The sequence below is a fragment of the Ambystoma mexicanum genome, chromosome 13 (genome assembly GCF_040938575.1).
Source record: "Ambystoma mexicanum isolate Mex_15411 chromosome 13, UKY_AmexF1_1, whole genome shotgun sequence".
Lineage (NCBI taxonomy): Eukaryota > Metazoa > Chordata > Amphibia > Caudata > Ambystomatidae > Ambystoma > Ambystoma mexicanum.
This window is the reverse complement of record NC_090938.1, coordinates 653159003-653182633: the sequence shown is the minus strand read 5'-3', so window position 1 is coordinate 653182633 and position 23631 is coordinate 653159003. Positions and strand designations below refer to the sequence as shown.

The window sequence follows — 23631 nt, the reverse complement described above, 5'->3', positions numbered from 1 at the left end:
CCTAAAAGATGGCTGCCAGCGAACGGGGAGAAGGGACTACGCAGAGTCCCTTCTCCCTTTCCATGGTGGCTAGGACACGGTTGCTACCAGCCCGATAAAGGCTTTGCTGGGCTGGTAACGACCCGGTGAGGGCCAGTGAGCTTGCTTGTTACAAGCTCCTTGTCCCTTGCCAGGAACTAACTGTGAATAACACAGGGGTTGGAGAAAAGCTATGGAAAACCAATTGTTCAGTAACTGCGTGGCAGGTCCAAGTGAAACCTACGGGTGGAATAGTATTCTGATGTAAGGCCCGTGGCCCGAGTCCCAAAGTTCTATTAAACAACAGTTTTATTCCGGTTTGTCTTGGATTGATTTTCAGGCCATCACGTTTATAGAGCCCTTCCAAGAACGATGCAGTAAGCTGGGGTTCGTGGGCCCCTGTTTACTGCCTGGTGGAAAATAAACAAATCTTGCCTATACTATTAGCTTTCCTCTTGTCACAGGTCTTGAAGTAGCTCTACCAATCTCTGTCCTTAGCTCCTATCCGCTAACTGCACCCAAGCGCAAGTTCTACTCCGACCTACTTCTCAGCACCCCCCCACCCCCGAAGATCCTTGGATTGTCTTGGCTTGTCCCATGACCGTTATCTTTTTCTTTTTGGATCACCCGGTCTATATCCCCTCCTTCTCTCTTCAGCTGTCTCCCAATGATTTCCTCCTCCCTCTGATCTAACCTTCCTGAGCTCCTTCATCCCTCCAATGCATTCTTCGCCTTTCTCCTCCAAAACCTTTCTTCTCTCTCCCCTCCAATGCATTCCAGTTCCATTCTTCTCCAATACCTTCCTCCTCCTCTCTTCCCTCCTCCAACACCATCACCCCCCCCCTGCGCTGCCTTTCTCCACTCCTCCATTCGCTGCCTGCATGCCTTAACACATTCTCCTTTTCTTCATGGTCCTGCACCCTCCATTAATCCTGAACGCTTGTATACCTCTTTACTGCCAGTAATTGGGCTTTAAGGGCTATAGTGGAGACCCATGGGATCAATTATCCTTACCATGAGATAAGATTGGTTGGGCTACTCCTGTCCAACCCCCCTCGCCAGTTTGGCTATTAGTGCTTACGTTCCTAATTGCTGGTCAGTTCTCTCTTTCTTTCTCTCTTTCTCTCTCCCCCCCTCCCAGGCTGGGTCCTTGATGGCAGTTTCCATCTACGAATCACCAGCACCTGAGCTAATGTGCTCTGTTCATAAAAAAGGTTGGAGGTTAACCAGGGGCTGGCTGCAGGTGGTGCATACCCTGCACACATTTTGCTGGTGCAATGTGGTGAAAAATCACTAAAAATCTGTTGGAAAAACTAGACGGTAACGACACATGGAACCATCGGTCTTTCTTCAAATTTAGGCAATTATGACCACAAAGGGTGTGAATAAGTGAGAGGCCCTGGGGTATCCTCTTTATCTCCTCAAATGTCGGCATCGTGCAGCAGGTGCCCCTCTCTGGCCCCCTCTCCAGGCCTCCTTAATGGGACTATGGCCACACAGATCAGGTTGAGTGCAGGATCTACAGCCAGTTGCTTTTACGATACTGTGGTGCCGAAACAAAGATGATTGCTTTCAAGTGTTTTTTTTTTATATGTGCTGTACGTTTGCCATCATGTCTGGTACTGAGGGTCTTGTGCTTCCCTCTATTCAGTGTTCTAAGAAAACCTTTCCTCTGATTCGTTTTTTTTTTTTTGGCAAAAGACTTCAAGTGTCTCATTGGACCTTTTTTTTTATGTATCTTTTTTTAGGTGTTTCGGACTAGATTCAAATTCCAGGATAGTTGCACTTTTTGGGTGTGTGTGTCCTGGTACAGAGTGCGTTTGACATAATTGTGCACTAGAGCCCTTCAGACAGCCCGGGTACCTATGGTTTGACATGGGCATTAGAAGAGTGGCTTGGTATTGTTCTTTCCGAAAGATCTTTTATCTCCAAGCAGATTCCTTATCCCTACCACCTCTGAGCATAACCTTTGGGCATTGTGACAACGTAACTCAAAGGAGACTAGAGGATGGGTCTAGGCGTGGGAGGGGTTACAGGTACTGCTGCATGCTTCGCAATGCTGGTCCCTAGAGGTAGTACACCTTGGCCAATGCCTTATTTTCCTAGTCGTGGGACAGATCATAAGTCCAGTGCGCCCCAGTAGAGGGACCCCCATTCCAGAGTGAGTTCAGGAAAACCGCAGACTGGAGCTGAAGGCCAACACCACTGTCGGATTCTAGTACTGCCATCGCAGTACTTGACATGAACCGCAAGTAAATGCCTCAACATGAAGGAAAAGGAATGATCAGCACTGTTGATTGCATGAACGCACCTCGCAAGGGATACTGCAAGGCTTACCCTCATGAGTCGGGGGAATCCTGCAAACAAGACAACAGGATGGGGGAGACCCCAGACGGACATCTTAGTCCTGCGCAGGCAGCCATGGCCCACGAAAGACTGGAGTAAAGCGAATGGCAGCAGGATGCTCCCTGACTCGAACTTGTGAGATCGCTATTTGGTAGGCTTGGTTTGCGGAGCTGCTGCCCCACACAGGTTATACAGAAGTTGTAGTTCAAGCAGGGCTCAGCCAACGTAGAGCCTTGATCCCTGGCCCGACACACCATGGTCCCCACTTATGATCCAGGAAGCAGTATAAAGACTGACCAGGAAGAAGAGTGGCCAGTAGTTATATAGTGTAGGCGGAAGAGAGGGAAGGGGGAAATAATGGATTTGGGCAAATGAAAGCGAGGAGGAAGTTTAACAGGAGGAGAACAATCAGGATAAAGAACAAGGGGGGAGGAGGAAGGAGGGGAGGGAAAAGGGGAGGAGGGGGAAGTATGAGGAGGAACAGGGGGGAAGAGGGGAGGAGGTAGGAGGAAGAAGGGGGGCGAAAAAGGAGGGAGGAAAAGGGAAGGAGGAGGAGGAGGAGGAAGAAGGAGGTAGAAGGTGGAGGAGGAAGGGGGAGAAGGAGGTGAGAATTGACGCAGAGGAGGAGAAATGAGGAGGAAGAATGAGCGGCCGAATTGGGCTAGGTGGGTGTTTAAAATCAGGCGAGTCGAGGGGAGCCTGGTAAAGTCAGCTCTGTGAAACTAGTGCGTATACCTCACCGCTAACATTGCAAAGAGGGTGGTAGGGGAATTGGCTAATATTGTGTGCTCCATGTGAATTTGAGCCCCGGATTTCAGCTCGATCCTCGACCCCTCGTCGAAGGCAGCCTACAGCACCAGATGATGCTGCTAGGTAGCAATAAGCCCAGGAGGACCAATGCAGCATTCTGTCTGACCAAAGAAGACCATGTTAGGCAACGTGTCCAGGAGAGCTTCAAATATCCCAGGAACATTGAGTGATTGATGACCTACACAGGGTGACTTAACCCTGCCCCAGAGTGGGAGATGGACCCAGTACTATGCTCCGCAACACTAGTAGATTAATCGCCAAGATTCCCATTTAGTTTACTTCCGCAGGGAAAGCTCTTTAGCCTAGCCCCTCCATCCTCCATTCCCCCAAAGCTGAAAATGCACATTGAACCGGAAATAGTTGTGGAGTCTTCTGTTGCTCACTCCCTGTTACAACGCACATTTGTATAGTTATTTGGCTTCTTTGGCTTGAGGAAATGGAACAGAATTGAGGCAAGGGGTGTATACGCTGCATTTCTTTGCTGTGGATTATGCAACCTCTGGGTGAGAGAAGCAGCACTACGGGAAAACTGTTGTCACCAATATCACCCGACGCTCCCCAGTTACATATCATTTTTTACATCGGGTTTGTCTCGTGTGGTTCAAAAGATGGACATTTGCTGAAACCTATAGTGAAGTAAGTTGCTCGGGCATAGTGTGGAGCCCGGCTTGTTGGGGATAGCTTATGCCAGAGAGCGTCTCTAATGCGGCATTCCTTGTCTTGTTCCTCAGCGATGGGAAGCCATCTGCCCGCATGCTGCTTCTGAAAGGATTCGGGCCCGAAGGCTTCAGATTCTTCACCAACCACGAAAGCCGGAAAGGAAAAGAGCTGGTGAGTCTCCCTTTATGCAGGGCTCGTGCGCTGGAAGCTGAGCCTGTCCTTTTTCTGTATGTGTTTTGTTATTGGGTCTCGTGTAATACCTGTTGTGCCATTTGCAGGATTTAGCTGGCATTTTGGCACTTAACGACCTGCAGGAGATGGGTATAGGGAGATTGGGGTAGAAAGTTAGTAAGAGCAGAAACGGCGAGCAAGGTAGCTGTTGTAGTGTTTATTGGTGCAGATCGGAAGAACCCAGAGTCTTGTGTCTAGGTAATTCTAGGTGTTTTCAAAGGATGTTCTCATTGAGATATGGCCTTGGTGTAGAGTGGGGTGGGTATGTTGTAGTATCAAGTCGTGTAATGTATGTATTGTAAAGTGGTCTTTTAGCTCAGTTGAAGCATTTTTTTGGGCCCAGCAGCGTTTAGCTTTGCATGAAAATATGGACGGGGGAATGTTAGTGGAGTAGCGTGGGAGGTAAATGAGAGACGTGGTGTTTATGCGTGCAGGTCTGAAGTACCCCAATCCTGAGTGCTGTGCTGGTTCTATGGGTTTGGCGGTGATACTTGGGCTGTGTTTAATTTAAAGCGCTGTGGCTCTGGGTTAACCGCTGAGGTGGGCTGTGAGAGGGGTTGGAGCTAGAGTGATGTGGTAGCTAATAGGCCTGGGATTTGTTTGTATTGCCTAAGCGCTAGAAAATTTTAGAAGGTAGTTGGTTAATCTGGGTGAAGAGGCGAGTAAACAGACGAGGGGTATGCGCAGTGGGTCGGGGCATTGGGTGCCCTCTGGGAGTGACCTATTGGTACCTTCCCTTGATATGATTATGGTTGCCCGTTAGATATTTACGGTAGCATTTGTTCAATTCCCTTACTTCCCAAATAAGTCTGTTTTCTAATAGCCGCTGTCCGCAATATGTGTGTGGGTTCTGGTATGTTTTATATGACTTTCGTATCATTTTAGGGAGTGCTATCCATGGATTTGAAATTGCAGTGAGTAGGTGTATGGTTCATTGAGGATTGGGTGATGGCCTTTTGCTGGTGACAATGGAGTAGGATTTGGTGCTCGTTTCATGCTGCCGTTATTTGAAAAGCCTGTCTTTAGTGGTTTCCTGACCATTAGGTCAGGTGAACTTATTTTGTGCGGAGGAGTTCCCGAGCATGGTTGTGAGGCAAAAGGAAGATACTGCATGCTGTTTCCATTTGAGGTTTGGCGCCGTTTCTTGCTGAATTGGAGATCTCTCGATGGTTGGTAGTGGGTGAATACCCTTGTGATGGATTCAGGGCCCCCGTCGTGGACGGTGCAGTGGGTGATGCACACAGTTTTGATGCATACGTATATTATGCACAACACACACTCTACAATGCTGGATGCTTCTAAGTGCTGTAATAATGGTTTGCATTATAGTACGCATCGTCTTGGCCCTCTCTGGATTCAAACCTATCACCTATGCAAGTGCTTAATGCTCTGGGCTATTTTAGCAGCTTGGTTCATGTCGATTGAAGCAACGCAATCTGGCCTTTTTTTTGGGGCACAATTCAAAACCTCAGTTTGACTTGTTCTATTATCTTAATTGTTCAAACCCTGATTGTCATTAAGCACTGCATGACCCTGACCCCTACTCTATAGCAATGTTTCCCGAAAGCATGAATCCATAATTTACAACGGGGTGTGGGAATATTGAAATTTAAAGAAATTGCCAACACGTGGCTCTTCCTCTCTAACGAGCTGTTTGTTTGTTCCCACAGGACGCCAATCCATTCGCCAGTCTGGTGTTCTACTGGGAGCCCCTGCATAGACAGGTGAGTTGTTTTTGGGGTACCCCTGCATGTGAGGGATGTGCGCCTGGGAGCCATGGTACATGCTACTAGGGTGCTGTTTACACCTGTATTATTGGCTAAATGGTGTGGCGAAGGTCCTTGCCCAGCTCTACTGAGAGCTGGGAGAGTGGCCTTCGGGTCTAGATAACTCCTTGAACTAGTAAATGAGCCCGGGGGTGCAATTGGGAAGATCTCAGTGGCACTCGCTCTGTCTGGGTCACTTGTGAGGGGTCCATCACAATAGCACTAACCATAACCTGTTCCCAATATGGCCCGGCTAGTACAGGCTCCCTCCGACTGAGAAAGTTGATTACTGTGGTGGGACCACAACCCCGCCCAAAGTAAAGTCAACTATTTGCTTGCCCCAACTCCAAACAGGAGCCCAGAAAACCAAATTTGCTGGAGCGGTACCCTCGCTCCTCTCAATACAAGCCAGTCGATGCCAGAAATGTTCCCATGAAGCAGGACCTTTGGAAACCCCTGCCTGGATCAGCAAAACGACTAGACAAGGGCCCACGCCCCAGAAAGCTAGGAGTCTGTGATGCATCCTTTAATGAGTACTGTGCACTTTGTGCTGCGAGCTACCAAGATAGTTTGCATGAGAAGTCTGCAAGCTCATTTACCACTGCAAGCTACTAGGGTAGATCCAATGGGGGAAGTAGTCTGCAAGCTTGAGATTATCACTGCGAGCTACTAGGGTAGATCCACAAGGGAAGTCTTGCAAACTACTAGGGCAGATCCACAGGAGAAGTCTGCAAGCTCGAGATACTGCGAGCTACTAGGGTAGATCCACAGGAGAAGTCTGCAAACTCGAGATTACCACTGTGAGCTACTAGGGTAGATCCACTGGGGAAGTCTGCAAGCTCGAGATTACCACTGCATGCTACTACGGTAGATCCACAGGTGAAGTCTGCAAGCTCAATTACCACTGCAAGCTACTAGGGTAGATCCACTGGGGAAGTCTGCAAGCTCGAGATTGCCACTGCGAGCTACTAGGGTAGATCCATAGGGGAAGTCTTGCAAGCTCGAGATTACCACTGCAAGCTACTAGGGTAGTTCCACAGGAGAAGTCTGCAAGGTCAATTACCACTGCGAGCTACTAGGGTAGATCCACAGTAGAAGTCTGCAATCTCAAGATTACCACTGTGAGCTACTAGGGTAGATCCACAGGAGAAGTCTGCAAGCTCGAGATTACCACAGCGAGGACAACTATATGTGAAATAGGAAATTGAGTGAAAAACCACCCCAGTCGTCCCACACTTTTCTTAACGACATAGGGCACATTGACTGGGGTGTTCTGCACACTGACGGCACGTAATAATTGAGAAGACATCTGGCTGAATTCCAAAATGACTGCTGGGGTTAATATAGATTTAGGCAGACACCAGTCCTCTCATTTGATTCACAGAAGCAGGGACCCAGGCCCGGACCTAGGCATGGACATCCTTGCCATGGCCCCACACTCATGGGAGACCCGCAGGCACCAGCTGCCATGTGTGTACCAACTCATGGAGTGTTGAAAGAGAGGGGCAACCCTATTTAAGGCATGAAGCTTTTTTTCCCTTTTCCCTGCCTAGGCAAGGCAGTGCTGCCGTCCAACCACCGCCCCCCTCTGAGATGCAGAGACAAACTGCTCACTCCACCTAGTCCTCTTTGCCAAACTTTATTTATGCCCCTCTTCCGATGCTGCCAACTCCCTCCTTTTGGCCTCTGCTCAATTCACCTCCCTCCTCTCTGCCCTGGGTCTTGCCCCCGCATTTGCTTCTGCTCAAGCTGGTACCACCTCTCGAGTCCTGGTATTCCCTCCTTCCTTTCCACTTCTGTTGGAGTTATCTCCTTCCATTCCACTCCACGGTCTATGTGCCCCCCTCCTCTCCTGTTATTGGCACCTCCTAGTACTGCGGTCCAGATGGTACTTTTGCCTTGCATTCCATTCTCCTTCCAAGCCACTTCGAATCTTACTTTCTGCCCCCCCCCTCATTTCTACTTCAGTTGGTATTGGCCCCCTCCACTCTGCTCCAGGAGTTGCCACTTCCTGCCCGGCCACACCTTTAGCTCCCACCCCCTTCTCTTACTGTCCTCTGCCGATACCTCGCCAGACTTATTCGCATGTGGGAAGCGGGGATGCGAGCCTTGAGATTGGAGAGGTCTTTTCCCGGGTCCTTACTCTCACTGCCTCAGGACCTCCCCTTGTAAGTAGGCTCTGCTCCTGTCCCAGGATGAGCAATTCTTCCGGGGAGGCACTTTGTCTCTGTTCTTAGAAATGCAGCCACAGCAGGAGGCATTATTTAGTTACATAGCTCGCTCTGTTTTAAAAATAACAAATGTGCTTGAGATTCACTCCTTATGACAGTCAAAATCATCCTCAATCGTTGCTTCTGAATAAAACGCATATTGCAAGTTTGGACAGTATGTCCGAAGCTGTACACCATAAGGCATCCTGAAACTGCTGCAAAAAGAACTGCATTCCAAGTGCAATAAGGATCTGCAGCAAGTAGCATTTCTTCTAACTACAGCTGGGAATATGTGTTGGGAGTGCTGCAGTTTCAGAGTGGTCTACAATCTCTCAACTTCGCCACATAACAAGCCCATCGCTTAAGAGTCATGAATAATGAAAGGTCAATTAATGCTATTGAGAATCTGTAACGCTCACCTGGTATCCACGGGGACGTCACTCAGCCTGTTCTGACCTCTTACGACCTCGAACCCTTCCCTGGAGGCTATTCGACTGGAGACTGGGCCTGAAACACAGGATTGGTAGAGTTTAACTCCCTATTGTCTCTGTGAGCTTGAACCCCTTCTTCCCCGGGGTCCAACCCTTCCCTTTGATCCACAGCTCACCTTGTTTTCTTGGCTAGTGTGCTCTCCGTCCTGCTTTCAGCGCAGGGGCGCGTTGATTGATGCGGGCTCGTTGCTGCCTAGTTACTTCACTGGCAAGAGTCCGACAGGTAAGTATAATGAGTCTTTTGAACAGTTCTCTAACTTCGTTCCTTTCCTTCCTTAGACGATGGCCGGCGTCCGGGGATGGCGGCGTGCTGCTGAGATGAGTAGCGCTGAAGGTGAGTGAGAGCGCGATGCGCCCCTTTCGTATTTGCATTGAACTGAGTTCTTTTTCTGTGTCTTTTAGGTTTTGCAACGTTTTCAGCGTGGATGCGGTTATGAAGAACAAATGCGGTGGGTAAGCGCGGTATGTGACGCCTCTAGATGTTTCCACGCTAACTTGGAGTGTCTTTTCCCTCTTGCAGATGGATGAGAAGTTCCGGAGACAGAGTTCCCCCAGAGCGGCTGGGATTCAGGTAAGCGTTTGAAGCTCGTACAGTATTTTAAAATAAGCGGAGATTTGCAGAATGCTTACTAATGCCTTTTTTCTGTTCTTTTCGGGATGGGAATGACACCGCAGAACAGAAGGCGCGATGAATGATGAGCAGAAGCGCCGCAAGGTAAGGCTGTTCCTAACGGTGTTCTTGTTCTTGCAGGAGCTGAGCGCAGAAGAAAGATGCAGGCCTACTGGAGACCAATCCGAACACGGTGAGTGTCACGCTGCAGGTGCAGAAAACGCAAAGCATGTTTCTCAGCCTGGGTGTGGCTTAAATAGTCTCTGGGTATCCCAGGTGTCTCTGGGCTGAACCACACCCAAAAGACTAGACCGCACATGCAGTTCTGGGAACCAAAATATGTGGGGGCATCCATCTTGTGTCCATCAATGCACTACAAGTCCAATCCCCAATGTTATCCTATGGGAGTGAGTGAGTCTGGTGCCACAAGCGCCAAGTCTGACTCCAAGTGGGTCTTTGAAGGGATGGAGAGGCCCTTGAGGGGCATGTGGGTGATCGTGGCCTGGCTCCAGCCTGACATCTTGGAGGGCTGGGGACACGAGGGGCTGGAATCATGACAGAAACATGGTGGAGTTGTGACTTTTGACCCGGCTGAAATTAATGACACTTTAAAGGAGTATTACACCGGTCTCTATTCTTCTGAAGTACATTTGAATGGTGATGAGGTGTGTCAATTCGTCGATGGCTGTCATTTGCAGACTATTACTTCGAACTGTAAGGAAACCATGGAGAAAGAATTGTGTGGATGATCTCAGGACTGCTGCATATGCATTGAATTCTGGGAAATGTCTGCGCCCGGATGGGTTGCCAGCGGAACTTTACAAATTATTCCCGGAAGAGGTCTTTGCTCTTATGCTGGAAATGTTATGCTCTTCTCTAAAGGATGGTTGTCTGCCGGTGTCCACAAGACATGCATCGATCTCTGTTTTCTTGAAAGAGGGAAAAAATCCTGTCAAAACGAGTAGTTATCGGCCAATCAGCCTACTGAACATTGACAACAAAATTTTTGCGAAAGCATTAGCCTTGAGGATTGAGGCTTCTCTGATGGATATTATAGACCAAGGACAGACAGGTTTTGTGAAGGGAAGACATGCATCAGATAACATGAGGAGACTTTTGTTGACCCTATTTGAAAGCAGGGAGCATCAGAATGATGTGGTGGTGTCGTCATTGGATGCAGAAAAAGCGTTCGATCGTTTTGAGTGGAAGTATCTCTTGAATGCATTGGAAGGATTCGGGTTTGGAGAATATATGATACGATGGATAAGACTGTTATACTCAAGGCCTACAGCAAGTGTTCGAATAAATGGTATGGTTTCGGGCACGTTTGAACTTGAAAGAGGGACAAGACAGGGTTGTCCATTGTCGCCCATTTTGTTCGTTATTGCTATGGAACTTTTGGCTGTGAAAATAAGAGAAGATGAAAGAATTGAAGGTATTCAATATGGTGGGGTCTGTCAGAAGGTCTGGCTATATGCGGATGATATGCTGCTAGTGGTTCAAAATGTAGAAAATTCCATTCCTGTGTTAATTGAGCAAATTGACATATTTCGCAAAATATCTGGGTACAAGATCAATTGGTCTAAATCAGAGGCATTACCAGCTTCCAGCTCATGCTCTATTTTGAAAATGCGGAACTTTGCTTTCAATTGGTGCCCTGTCAAGATGCGTTATCTTGGGATTTGGTTGACTAATGATGTGACTAAAATAATGGATGTCAACCTGACTCACGTGGTTCAAAAGTTGGATTTGAAGCGATGGAATGAACTTCGCCTGAGTCTATGGGGAAGGGTACATGCAATTAAAATGACAGCAACCACGTGTCAATTATGTGCCTAGTATGATCCCTTTATAAGTTAAGAAGTTTTTTCTGAAGAAAATTGAGAATCTGATTCAGTCTTTTATATGGGAGAATAAACAGCCATGCCTTAAACTATGGAAGTTGCAATTGCCTCAAGATTGTGGTGGTCTAGGGGTTCCAGACTTTGAAAATTATCATTTGGCGTTTGGGGCCAGACATTTGGTTACTTTTCTTGAAAATTCATCTGACTTCTGGACATTGGCGGAATCAAGCCGTTCATCTCCACTCTCACCCAGGGCGATTCTGTCTACGGTGGATGGATCTGGATATAAATCATTTCCACCAACAGAATTTCTGAGATCATGCTGGAGGGAGCTTTGGAAGAAGATAAGAGATTTGTGACAATAGTTTTATTCCAATCTGGTTGAATCCAGGAATTAGTTTGAATGGAAAGCCGCTGTTTTGGTTGAACTGGTTTCTGGACGGAGTGCAGTGGCTGGAAGATCTTATTGAAGGTGGTAAGTAGATCAGTTTTCAAAGTCTTGCAAGAGTTAAAGACCTCAGGGGTTGCACTATGGGAGAGTACAGGAAACTGAAGAAAATACTACGGAATGAATGTGCGGTTGGAGGCAATGGTTGGCAGATCTGGTTACCTGAGTACAAATCTAGTGGTGGTATGGCGTCTAAAGTGTAAAAGAACCTGGGCCAACACCGTGAACCAAATAAAGAGTTTTATCTAAATGGTCAGAGATAATTGGATCAGAGATGTCTGAGGTCGGATGGAGAAATAAATGCAAAAATGTGGTACTGACATCTATAAATCTGGGAGAGCAAAGCCGCCAGATTAAAATTCTGAACAGGGTTTTTTGGACACCCCAGAGACTTCATGCAAGAGGTATGGTTGATTCAGAGGCATGTTGGAGATGTAAGCATACTGTTGGCTCCTTTGAACACATGATCTGGGAATCTTACGAATTGAGACCATTGTGGAGGAGGGTTACCATGAGGATGAATGAGGTCCTACTGTTATAAGAAGATTTTGACTATAATACTGTCATCTTGGGTGAGGACGATGTGGTGGAGGAGCTTAGTTACCCACAGAGGTGCTGGTTTTCCAGGGCTGCAAATTCGGCAAAGAAAATCATTTTGAGAAAATGGAAATGTGCTGAGAGACCAACATACATGGAATGGGAGGAGGACTTGAGACAAGTGTCAAGATTTGAGAAGATTGTTCTTCGCAGAGAAAAAAAGATGAACTTGTATGATCAAATATGGGGTAGATTTTTAGAGATGTGATATGATTGTCTCTTTGGAGTTTCCTGAAAGATACCCACTTGGAGGGAGGATGTGGAAAGATGAGCTACCAAATGTGATGAATTTGATTACCTTACTGTTAATATCTTTGTTTTACTTTTGTTATGTACATAAACTTAATAAACATGTTAATTAAAAAAAGCCCTGCTCGTGATATTGCCCCATAGATGATAATTACCTGTCATATTTACATAATTATTTTGTCTGTTAGGTTACTTCTTTTACTGTAACTTGCCTTCCCTTCCCTCAAGTTTCAAAGACCAATTATGTGACAAAACCTTCTGTCATGCCTTTACATATTCATATTAGGGGGCCGGCAAATCTTTTGACACCCAGGACCCTACAAATTCAGAGTGCCGGCCTTTCCCATGACCAAATCCAATTCTGCAACAATTGTGGGCCACAGCTGCAAAGCTGTTCCCCGAGGGGGCTGGAGGAGCAGGAGGCTCTAATTTGGTGAAAGCTGCAGGCTGGAAGGAATAAGATGAAGAGGAGGCAGAAGCGAAGAAGTCTGGCGAGGTATCGGCAGAGGACAGTAAGAGGAGGGGGTGGGAGCTAAACGTGTGGCCGGGCAGGAAGTGGTAACTCCTGGAGCAGAGCAGAGTGGAGGGGGGCCAATACCAACTGAAGTAGAAATGAGGGGGGCAGAAAGTAAGATTCAAAGTGGCTTGAAAGGAGAATGGAATGCAAGGCAAAAGTAACATCTGGGCCGGAGTACTAAGGGGTGCCAATAACAGGAGAGGAGGGTGGGGCACATAGACCATGGAGTGGAATGGAAGGAGGTAACTCCAACCGAAGTGGAAAGGAAGGAGGGAATACCAGGACTCGTGAGAGAGGTGGCACCAGCTTCAGCAGAAGCAAATGCAGGGGGCAATACCCTGGGCAGAGATGAGTGAGTCGACCGCATCAGAAGAGGGGGGGGGGGATAAAGTTTGGCAAAGAGAGGACTAGGTGGAGAAGAGGAGTCATGGGCTGAAAAAGGATCCCCATAGTCTGGCAGTTATTTGAATGAAACCCATAGTAACATACGGGGAGAGTTATGCAGAGGAGGTGTGGAGACATCCAAGCTAGTGAGAGTAGGCTGGTTCCTGTAGGCCAGGTCAGTCCTGGGCAGGCCCAGACGGTGGTCGGAGAAACGACAGGTATAGAACGGGTTGGTACAGAGAGGAGAGGGGCAGAGTCACTAAGACTCTCCCTGCCAGCTGCAACCCCGGATCCGGCCATGCAGGATCTTTGGGAAAGGCAGTAGTTTAGGGGACGGGACCCCAGAAATCCTGCACCTAGACACATCTAGCGAGAAGAGGGTTAGGGAACCTTGTTGGCATGCAAAGCCAGGACAAGGAGGGTGAGGTGAAGCAGCCTCCCTGAATGTTGAGACCTGAAATGAAAAGATGGTTGGGAGCGTGAGCCATGTGAGCCTACAGCATCGGCGCAGAGGGATGCCCAAGGTGCCTAAAGCATGAGACTTTGAGGGCAGCGCCAACGAGGGCTGAACCCCGCACCAGGCGGGAATGGGATATGAAGCTTGAGAAGACCATCCTGACTGTTTTTCTTTATGTGCGAAGTGTCCCAAGCTTTCAGTTCTAATAAACGAACGAATGAACCGCGTGGTCTTGACATCCTTTTTTAGCCCCTGCTGTCTCATACGTAACAAGGGTGGAATAGATTTTGGGTTTAGTTCTTTGCTGTAAATATTCGTTTCACTGTTCTGGTTTAGCTGTAATTAACATTTTAAATGTAATGTTTTTTTTAAGTTGCAACTGTCATTTCATGCAAATATAATTTAAAAAGCAAAAATGATATGCATTTAACATTAATTCACACAAAAAACTGTTTAAAACAATTTGGCTGAACTTACAGAATTCTTCCTGATGACTTGAAACATTGCCCAGATCACAACAATTTCCTTTAGGGAAAGTGCCATTTAGACAGTTCACACCTTGCACACTCTTCTTTGCCACATACATTATCCAGCATTGTCTCCTGGTGATATAGTGATGCGCCCACCTCTGGTCATCCTTGTAGTTAGTGCCTTTGTGCCGCTTCAAGGAGCTGCAGATAATGTGGCGCTTCTCCTCTGCTTCTGGCAGGTCAAACTGGGGTTGGCTCTCCCAGTTTCTATAGGTGCGATTGAAAGAGGCCTACCTCCTCTCTTCCTTTTGGGTTCAGAGGTCTCCCTTCTCGACCACTGCTCTCCTCCTCCTCTTGTCCCACTCCTAATCACTGGCATGCCACATGCTCATTCCTTAACCCAGTCTAATCGCAGTCTCGCAAGTACCACCCCCTACCCATGGCTAAGCGTGCCCCCTCATCCCTTCCTGCACTTTTCTGCCTACTGCCCTCTTGTCTTTCAATATCCGCCAAGTGACTTCCACTAACCACCTTCTCCTGACTTCCCACCTCCCCAGATGACGCCCCCGCAGCCAGCACCTTCCTATTCTTAGCCCCCTCCTTTTCTTCCATTTCCTCTAACTCCTATATCACTCGGTGATTCTGCCACTGGCCCCTTCTAGATCACCAACTCACTCCAGACTCTCGACAAAATCTCCTTCTCCAAACACCCCCTTCCAGAAAATCCCTTTTATAATCTTGTGAATCCTCCTTGGGGCTGTTCTGAGTGTTATGGCCTGCACATGTGTACAGTTATTACTGCAGGCCTGTGATTGGTTCAGAGGGTGATTGCTTCCCCTCCCCCCGCCCCCTCTCCTGGTGCAAGGGATCTTGGCATAGGCTGGCACATAGCTTGTAAAAGCTAGTCCCCCAGTTGGATGCCTCACTCCTGTCTGTCCACACGTGAGCCAGCGGTCTTGGACCTCGGCAGAGGCACGTTCACATTGGGATCTGCAGTGAGTGTTACATAATCTCTGAGGAGACAGGCCCCCACTTTACCTCAAGCCTTCCCTGGAGAGCATGTGAACGGTGCCATGTTTGCAATGTCCTTAAACAGGGCTCGAAATTGGAAATCATGGAGCAGGAGGTGGAATTTGCTCCTCGTGTCCGATTGTCCTCTGCCCAAGAGTTACTCCTCGTAATCTAGGAGCAATTAATGTCTTGTCTTGCAAATGGAGTGCCTGAAAGATAGTTGAACTTGTCTTTTTTCCAAACTATAGCGTCACCCAAAAACACACGTCTCGAAACCTTCTTTCCATTGCTTTGTTTCTCTGTCTTGTATATTGCTCACTGTTTACTCAGTCTTTGGCCACCTTTTACATGTCTTCACCTTTGACATTCTTTTTAACTTGCTTTCCCTTTATTTCTTTTACATTGCTTTTTTGTCAGTTCGTCAATCTTGCTGCTACCACTCATTTAGTCTTTACCTAAGTTTGCTGCTACATCATAACACTGCCATTACATCTGTTGTTCTCTCTTTACCGACACATTTCTATCTCTGCTGACACCTAATTTTCTGTGATGTGACCTTTCTCACTTTCTGCTACTGCTGTAGAATAAGGCACAAAAACATAGCATGCAAAAAATATATCTTCCAAATGAGAAGCAACTATACCTTTGTGTACAGTACATATGGCCATATGGCTCTTCTGTGCCCTATCCAGGCTCCCAGCAATTTCGAACCCTGCCTTCAGGGGCAGTAGAACCTTTAGCTGGCATGTGACTGCCTCTTCCCCAGTGGCTGTGGCTAAAGCAAGGGTAACCGGGGGATCCTTTACATCCCAACCCCAGGCCCATCATCCATTTGCTTGGGACGAGCCTTAGATCCCCCCACTAGTTGTCCCCAGATGCAGGCAAGGGACTTGTCATAGTCCTTAAACCATAATCCTTTAAAGGCAATTTGCAGTACATTTGTCGGTCTCCACCTTGCATGTTTGGCATTACTAAAAGACCTGTTGTACCCTAACATCTGACTTGTCATGCACACGTTTTTGGTTGTTCTCAGTATGCGATTTCGGAGTAAGAGCTATCGGCACACATATTAATCTAGGTTGCATCTGGGGATTTGCTCACAATGATCGATGCCGCGCTGAACGTGTTCCCTGTGCCGCTCTTCCTAAACCATGTTTAAATCCTTCTAACAGCAGTTCCACAACCCTCATAGGGAGACTATGCCACCCTTATAGTAAGCCAATTGCTAAAACGAGTGAATCCAACGCCCTTTCCGTGGTGCATAGAGGTTTTCACCACATTGGCCCAACATCTCCTAGACACTTAAATGGTACTTGCCATCTCCCAACCTCGGATCTGTGAACCCCTCTCATTGCTACCCCACCATGTCCCCAGCAAAGATGAAGTGGACGCTCCTTTAAGCTTCCACATTGTTGAATGCCCTTGCCTGGGAATATTGAGAACATTGACGTCCATCTTTTCAGCAGGCATCTAAAACAAACCTCATTAAACACCTACCTGCATGCTTCACACAGCAGCTTCCTGCAGCTAGTGCCTGGGATTGGCTAGTAGTGCTTCAAAAATCTAACCACATGGGTTGCTAGAGCACCTCGACCTCCCCAACCTCCCCTGATGGCATTGGTGTCACTGGACTGGGCGGGGTATTATGTTTTACTATTACTTGTCCTCGTCAAGGGATTGCACTGTAGAACCTGATGTAGTTGTCAACGTATTGCACCTGCAGTTGATTCTTTGTGTTGTAGGTCCAGGTGTACGACAACCATCCAGACTTGTAATGGATTCTCCTTTGCCTCTATTAGAGCCCAGGAGCCCAGTGCCATTTTCAGAGGATGGTACCACAGTCCTTACTTGGTGGAGGAATGTCTACTGCTACAATATCTGATGACTTTATCGCCCTTATCCTTGCATTGCAACAATATGATAACATGTTCAGAATTATTCATTACCACTGGCAATTGTCTGGTTATTCATGTTTGTGGTTGTGTGTGGATGCATGCAGGAGGACTGCTCCTTTAAGAGTTGGTCAAATACGGATTCCTATACGTTTATTTTCCCTTTCCAGTAGTGAAATGGTGAACCGACTGAACGTGAGGTTATAGAAGGCTTCAGAGAGCAATGCGCTAAGGGTATGATTCATTCAAAGCTTCCCCCTCTGCAGTTTGTTGGTATTGCCTGGTTTACATAGACCTGTGAGCTACATCGGGATGCCTGATCATTGTGAGGGAGACGCCTGATCTCCAGCGTCGTCTATGTGAGCCAAAAGTGCTGGGACCTTTTACTACCGGATGAGTGCGTAGAGCGGATGAGTGCGTAGAGCGGATGAGTGTGTAGAGCCGACGATTATATATAGCGGATGATTAGGTAGAACGGATGAGTGTGTAGTGCTGATGAGCACGTAGTGCGGATGGCTGATACAAATCGGTTTGAGCGCCTGAAACGGTCATAAATGGGTAGAACAGTCTGAGTACATGGAACGGAGGGCGTACATGGAACCTTTGGAGCGAGCTTGACCGCAAGCACCTAAGAGAAACCACCTTATTCACATCTCCACGCTTACTCTCTTCCTTACACCACCACTTGTCTAGAACACAGCGATACTATGACACCATTCGGTATAGCTGTTCTCATACCATCATTCTGCCTCGCACTTCCCATCACCCTATCTAAACACTGCTGGTTTTACACCTTCCAGCCTAGGCGTTCTCCTCAGGCCTAACTAAGCCAGTATCGATCTGGATAACAACCTGCCATAATGAACACATACCATTGATCTCTCAACCACCACACCTACCGCTAAAAAGCAGCTATCGCACAAATACCACACCAGCTGCACACATATCTGGTGCTCACACGTGCCTTTTGACTCCCTCTACCTCTCTCTACTGACTTGAACTTCGGTTCCCGAGGGCGTTCAACCTACCAGCGCCTTGAGACCATACCAATGGTACATAAGGCGCTATATAAATGCAAAATAACATAACATAACCTCAACAACGTCATGATAAACTGCTCTGTGTCGGACGGCACCCTCTGGGTGGGATCTCTTGGGTACCAGATAGGTGTTCAGTGATCTTATCTACTGCAGGAGTTCTGAGGTAGTCCTGATTGTAGTTTGGCTTCTTTGTTTGGGACCGGGTGCACTGGGAGTTCAGTGGTACCTCATGTATTTGCCTGGTGTGATATTTGGGGCACAGCAGAACAAGGTTTCTGTGAGAGCCTCGATAATGGATTTTGCTATTATGGCTTGTATATCATGCAGGAGTGGTAGAGCGTTATTTTCATGTGGTATTTTTTCAGGATTTACAGAATGTGGTTGGATAAATTGCCACAGATCCCTTTCCTGGTGCTTGCAATGCTGATTTGCTGGATCCAGACCCTTGTCTCAGCAAGGGGACTACTGGGCCATTCTACAGGTTCTCTATTGGTGTAGGGTGATGTGTGTGGGACATTACTCTTGCCCCTGCTTCAGGCAGTAGAAAAAGGGAAATGTTAACCCTTTCCGTTCCTGTTTTAGGTGCGCATTGAAGGATCCGTAAAGAGGGTCTCTCCAGAGGAATCGGCGCAGTACTTCCACTCCCGACCCAAGGACAGTCAAGTTGGAGCAGCAGTCAGCCGGCAGAGCACTGTGATTCCAGACCGTGAGGTGAGGGAGGTAACGCAGTGAGCAGTCCAGGGGAGAATATACACAGTAGAGGCCTGCCAAAATGCATGCTTTTCAAACCTCCTCCTTGTGCTTTGCCTTTCAGGGGATGTCCCTTGTGACCAAATTGGAGTCATGGGAGATGTGAAAAAGAGTGGATGTTAGAAATCTCATCTCCAGCTGCCAATAGCATTGCTTTTAGCTTATGGGAGGGTGGGAAAAGGGGGAATGGACAAAGGTGCAGAGCGGGCCAGGCTGGGAGACAGGAGGGAAGGAGAGGCAGCCCACACCCGGTCGTTATCACATGTAGTGGAGACAGCATGAGCAATCTACTGAAAGATGAATTACAGTTTCAATTTAGCAGCGTGGTACAATAGGTCATATGGCAGACAAGTGTACCTTCCTGTGTTCTGCTACTTGCCAGTAAACTGGTGGTGCCCAGACATTGCCACAGGGAATATGTAAATCACGTCAGTTTTACATGGAGGAGTCGGGTCCTAGGGAGTGTTGCTCCTCTTACACGCGTCTTCCTTTCATCATAACCTTTTTACAGTGTAAAGATTTGAGGTGTGGAAGTTGGTGGTCATGACCCTTTCTGTGTTCTTGGCAGTATTTAAGAAGGATAAATGCCGAACTGGTGGAGCGGTATCGTGATAAAGAAGTCCCCATGCCGGAGTACTGGTGAGTTTGCAGGAGTCTGGTCTGTTTCTGGGTAATTTCCCCAGTTGTTTTGATTCAGTTGCCCTATTCTTGTGGGGGGGTGGGCATGAGAAGCGTGGCTTATATGGGCGATCCCATTCATCTGGGGCAGAGTTTGGCATATCCCCAGCTGGTGCATATTGTGGGAATGGTTTAATTCTAGTCTTGTTTGAACCCGTGTCCATTCCTTCTGCCTTCTCTAAACTCTTGGGGTAGGATATATGCCTTTTATGATTACACAACCCCTCTTCTTTGGCCATACCAGTCATGACACAGTCTTTGGTTTAGTGGTCGAAGTTGGTGGGAGCGGTTGGGAGGGGGGCTTCTCTACTTTAAATTTTTTAAAAAAAAGGTTTTACTGTTCTTATTTTAATTTAAAAAGAAACCGCTCTGGAATAGTTTTGTTTTAAAATAAAAGTGTAGGAAGAAGTTGAAACTTGCACTGAACATTGCCTTAAACAGCACATGTGTTTGTGGGTTTGGCTTGCGCTTGGGAGGGGAGTGGCGATGGGGTTTGTGGGGAGTGGGGCCTTCCCAGCAGGGAACATAGTTCCACTACTTCTTTTCGTACACTTCGAACGTTGTCTTGGTTTCTGTTAGTCCAGGGTCTTCTGTACCGCCAGTTACACAGGTCTTGTTCATGCAGTGCTCTGTAAGATCTTTCTCGGCATTAAAGAATGATATGAAATTTGTAACTTTGGGAAAGTGCAAAACCTCATTTTGGTACAGGTGATACAGATGTCGAGTATTGGTTGGATCAGCAGCATGTGTTTAACTCTCCCATTTTTTGCTTCGCAGGGGCGGTTACCTCCTAAAGCCAAATGTGGTGGAGTTTTGGCAAGGGCAAACAAACCGTTTGCATGACCGAATCGTCTTCCGGCACGGGGGTGAATCGCCGGGACCCTTGGCTCACCAAGGGGAGGGTGGCTGGATATACGAACGGCTAGCTCCATGAGTTTCCTAGACCTTGCTGCCTTCCATATCTGCCACCCTCAGTGGTATGCTACCATTACTAAGCTGCATGCCACCCCAACCTCAATTCGATGCAGCCTATGCATACCAGTCATATGCCTGTTGGTATTTTCAAATTGTGACCACAGTCTTCCTGATGGCCACTCTTGCAGACTGTCTGATTTGCCATTGTGAGCCTAACTAGTTGAGTCCATCCATTGCTGTTGTATTTGTTTTGTGCCACCCTTAAACTCTTCCATAGAACTATTTAAAAATAAAATCCCTCATTCATTCTTGGCAGGCTGAGCACTACATGTGGCTTCCTTTTCTGCTCGCTTTCTCACACATCTGCACGATCTCCACCTCTGGAGAAGGGAGCAGTTGGAGTCATTGTTCTTGTACTGGATTTCTCAAATGGTTTGATCATCTTTCATCTCGATTGTACATAGTAAGTGATCCTCAAGGACAAGGCATCTAGCTCTTGTTAGTGCTGGTTAATGATGATGGGCTGTGGATGGCAGAAGTACAAACCTGCACATGTTTTTAGCAGTCAAGCAAATATGGCAATGATGGACACTGTGCTTCCGGTGCAATTGCATGGTTCGGCTCCAAGCCTACCCAGATGTTGATGGGTCTCTGGCCATTTGACCAGAAACGACAACTGCTGCCATTTATGACACTTGGAATTGAGTGGCGACCCACAAGTCGACGCGTTGTCGCAAGGAAGCCCACCCTATTTATGAGACGGTCAACAGATGGCAATGAGGTTTGGCCAGCACTGACTCGTATGTGAAGGGAAAGGACATAGTAACCTTTTATCATCATCCTCCTCCTGCATCTCATGAATGCCTTGCTCTGTTTTAGTTGCTTTTATCACTGCCCTGGCACCCTAACTAGATCTCATCACTGCCTTTACAGACCATTGGGGCCATGTGGTTGTGCAGCTGGTCTCCAGTGCTTCTGTTCTAACGTGTTAGGGATTAATTGGTTCCTCCCCCAAGCTGGCCGATGCTGTGGAACTTCTAAAGGGAGATAGTTGTCTGTCCCTGTTGGTGAAAGGCTCTGAAGTGGTCTAGGCTCCAGAAGATTGTGGCAGTCCAGATGGTGAAGATTAGACTCTCTCTGACTCGGTTATGTATTTGGTGGTTAAAGGATGGCAGTATCCAGTGAGAATGTTTTGGCCTGTTCTGTCACTCTCCATGTGGAACCTTCTGTTGCGACTCATACGTTCCTAGCCCTCAAAGAGAACTTTGTTTTATCTTTTGTAGATTCTGAATTGGCAAGGTCAAAGGTTATGGAATGATTCTCAGGCAGTTGAAAACATCTTAGCTTTGGTTCAAAGAGCGATGTCTAACTACATCTGCATTGTGCTTTGCTTTGAGGCCTTATTGGCTTTAGGCGTTTACAGTCTAATTAAATTGAGCCTCGGGGATATTTCTCACTTTCGTTTTTTAAAGCTGCTCTTGTCCCCAGTCCTTACATTTCTGTCCTGCCCTATTGTGCCAATGGCTCACCATCTCCATTTGCATCTTCAAATGAAGGTTTAAAACCCCCTTTCTGTACGTGTTAACTTCCATCGCCTTCCTAGTCCACCCAAAGCAATCTCGTTGGCAGCAAGGTGCTGTGGGAGAAACTGTTTTCACAAATACTCTGTAACCTCTGCCATATCCTAATATATTGATTGTGCCATTATCACGGTGGTTGTTGGTGGCATTCCACCTGCCTAAGTGCTTGTAAGGTGTCTTGATTAGGCAGTTGGAGAGACTGATACTATAACTTGGGATGACTTCCACCACACCCAGTAGACGTTAATGAAGCTTTGCACTCATTATAGAGACACATGAGTTTTCTCGACAGTCCTGTGCCCGTGCCAATGCTTTGTCATTCATCTCAACATGCTTCTTCTGAGAGTTCCTGCCCCAGATCCATTTGTTTGGTTATCAACCCGTTGGTTGAGCTATTCAAAAAGGGTCCCCTTCTCTGGATCCTTGGTACCTACCATCCTTGCTAATTAGGAGATGAATCCCTAAGTAGTATGTTCCTATCATCAGTGAATCGGAAGTACAACTTCACTGGCTTTATGGTGGCTATTTTAACTGATCAGAAGCAATCCTTCTCTGATTCCCAACCATTGATGACAAATCTGAACCTAGGGTCCCCGTCACCTAACAATGAGAATAGTAGACCCTGTTCTGTGATCCAGGGTGTTTCATTATCCTAACCAATAAAAGAAGCCGACTCTATTCCAGCAACTGTAGTAGCTCTCCTATTAATCCACGATGGATATCACTGTTTACTTCATGTGCCGAATTCTCGTAAACCAATGAGTGCAGTTTACCCTGTTCTGTCGATCATTATAATTAACTAGAGAAGCAGATTTTGTTCCTGGGTCTGTGATTTTGTGGATGTGTTTAAGTAATTGCACTGTCTAGCGCTCCTCTTCTGAAGAAGGACTTCTGGTGAGGAATCCTCACTCATTAGTCTGTGCTCTCTCCCACATGTGTGCATATTGCTAATCACTGTTGCGATTGTGATCATGTATTTTCCCCTTGAAATTTTTAATGTGAAGGGTGGATGTGTTTGTTAGTCTCGATTTCTCCCCCACCCATTTTGTAGGACCCCCCACCCACCTCCTATTGTAAAAATGGGTTCACTGCCTATCAAAAACTCTGGCTGTGAATCTGCAGAAATAAAAAATATTTTGCAACTGTTAATCTGTCTAATTACTTTTGTAAAAATGTCTTTTTTTTGCCACACTACATTCTTTGACATGCCAAAAGGTGAAGTTAACGCAGCTTCTGTCAGAGAGAGAAATCATGAGCTCTTATTCCCCTTCTTGTCAACGTGTCCGCCATATTTGAAGACAGATGTTTCCATTCAGTTCAACCGGAGCTGTGACCTTTATTGCCAACTAATCAAGACAATAATTTTGTTGCTAATTTTCTCAGGAGCATGTTTATTTTTACAAAATTGCATCATCTTTTTGTCCAGAGATCTACATGATGCATAATATTGAAGCAGGAACAAGCTTTTTAACCTTTAGTGAAGGAACAAGGATTCTTGATCTTTATTAAATCAAGCACCAAGTTGTTTCACTAGTTTGAGCAGCATGGCCAACCATCCTTCTATATTCCATCTGGGGTATAATGAGGTGATTGGGGGTGGCGAAACGGTGACTGTGAAGTTTATAAAGTTGAAATAGGTAGGAAAATTGGGGAACCC

General features: G+C 47.0%; 1 protein-coding gene across 1 annotated transcript in view; it reads left to right on the top strand.

The window, feature by feature from the left end:
* Positions 1-23123, top strand: part of PNPO (pyridoxamine 5'-phosphate oxidase) — a 71109-nt gene extending 47986 nt beyond the window's left edge. Inside the window, exons 3-7 of the mRNA XM_069634638.1 lie at positions 3906-4005; positions 5736-5789; positions 18634-18762; positions 19370-19440; positions 20257-23123. Coding sequence (XP_069490739.1) covers positions 3906-4005; positions 5736-5789; positions 18634-18762; positions 19370-19440; positions 20257-20413 — 511 coding nt within the window. The 3' untranslated portion in view covers positions 20414-23123. The remainder of the gene's footprint in view (positions 1-3905; positions 4006-5735; positions 5790-18633; positions 18763-19369; positions 19441-20256) is intronic.
* Positions 23124-23631: the final 508 nt, after the last annotated feature.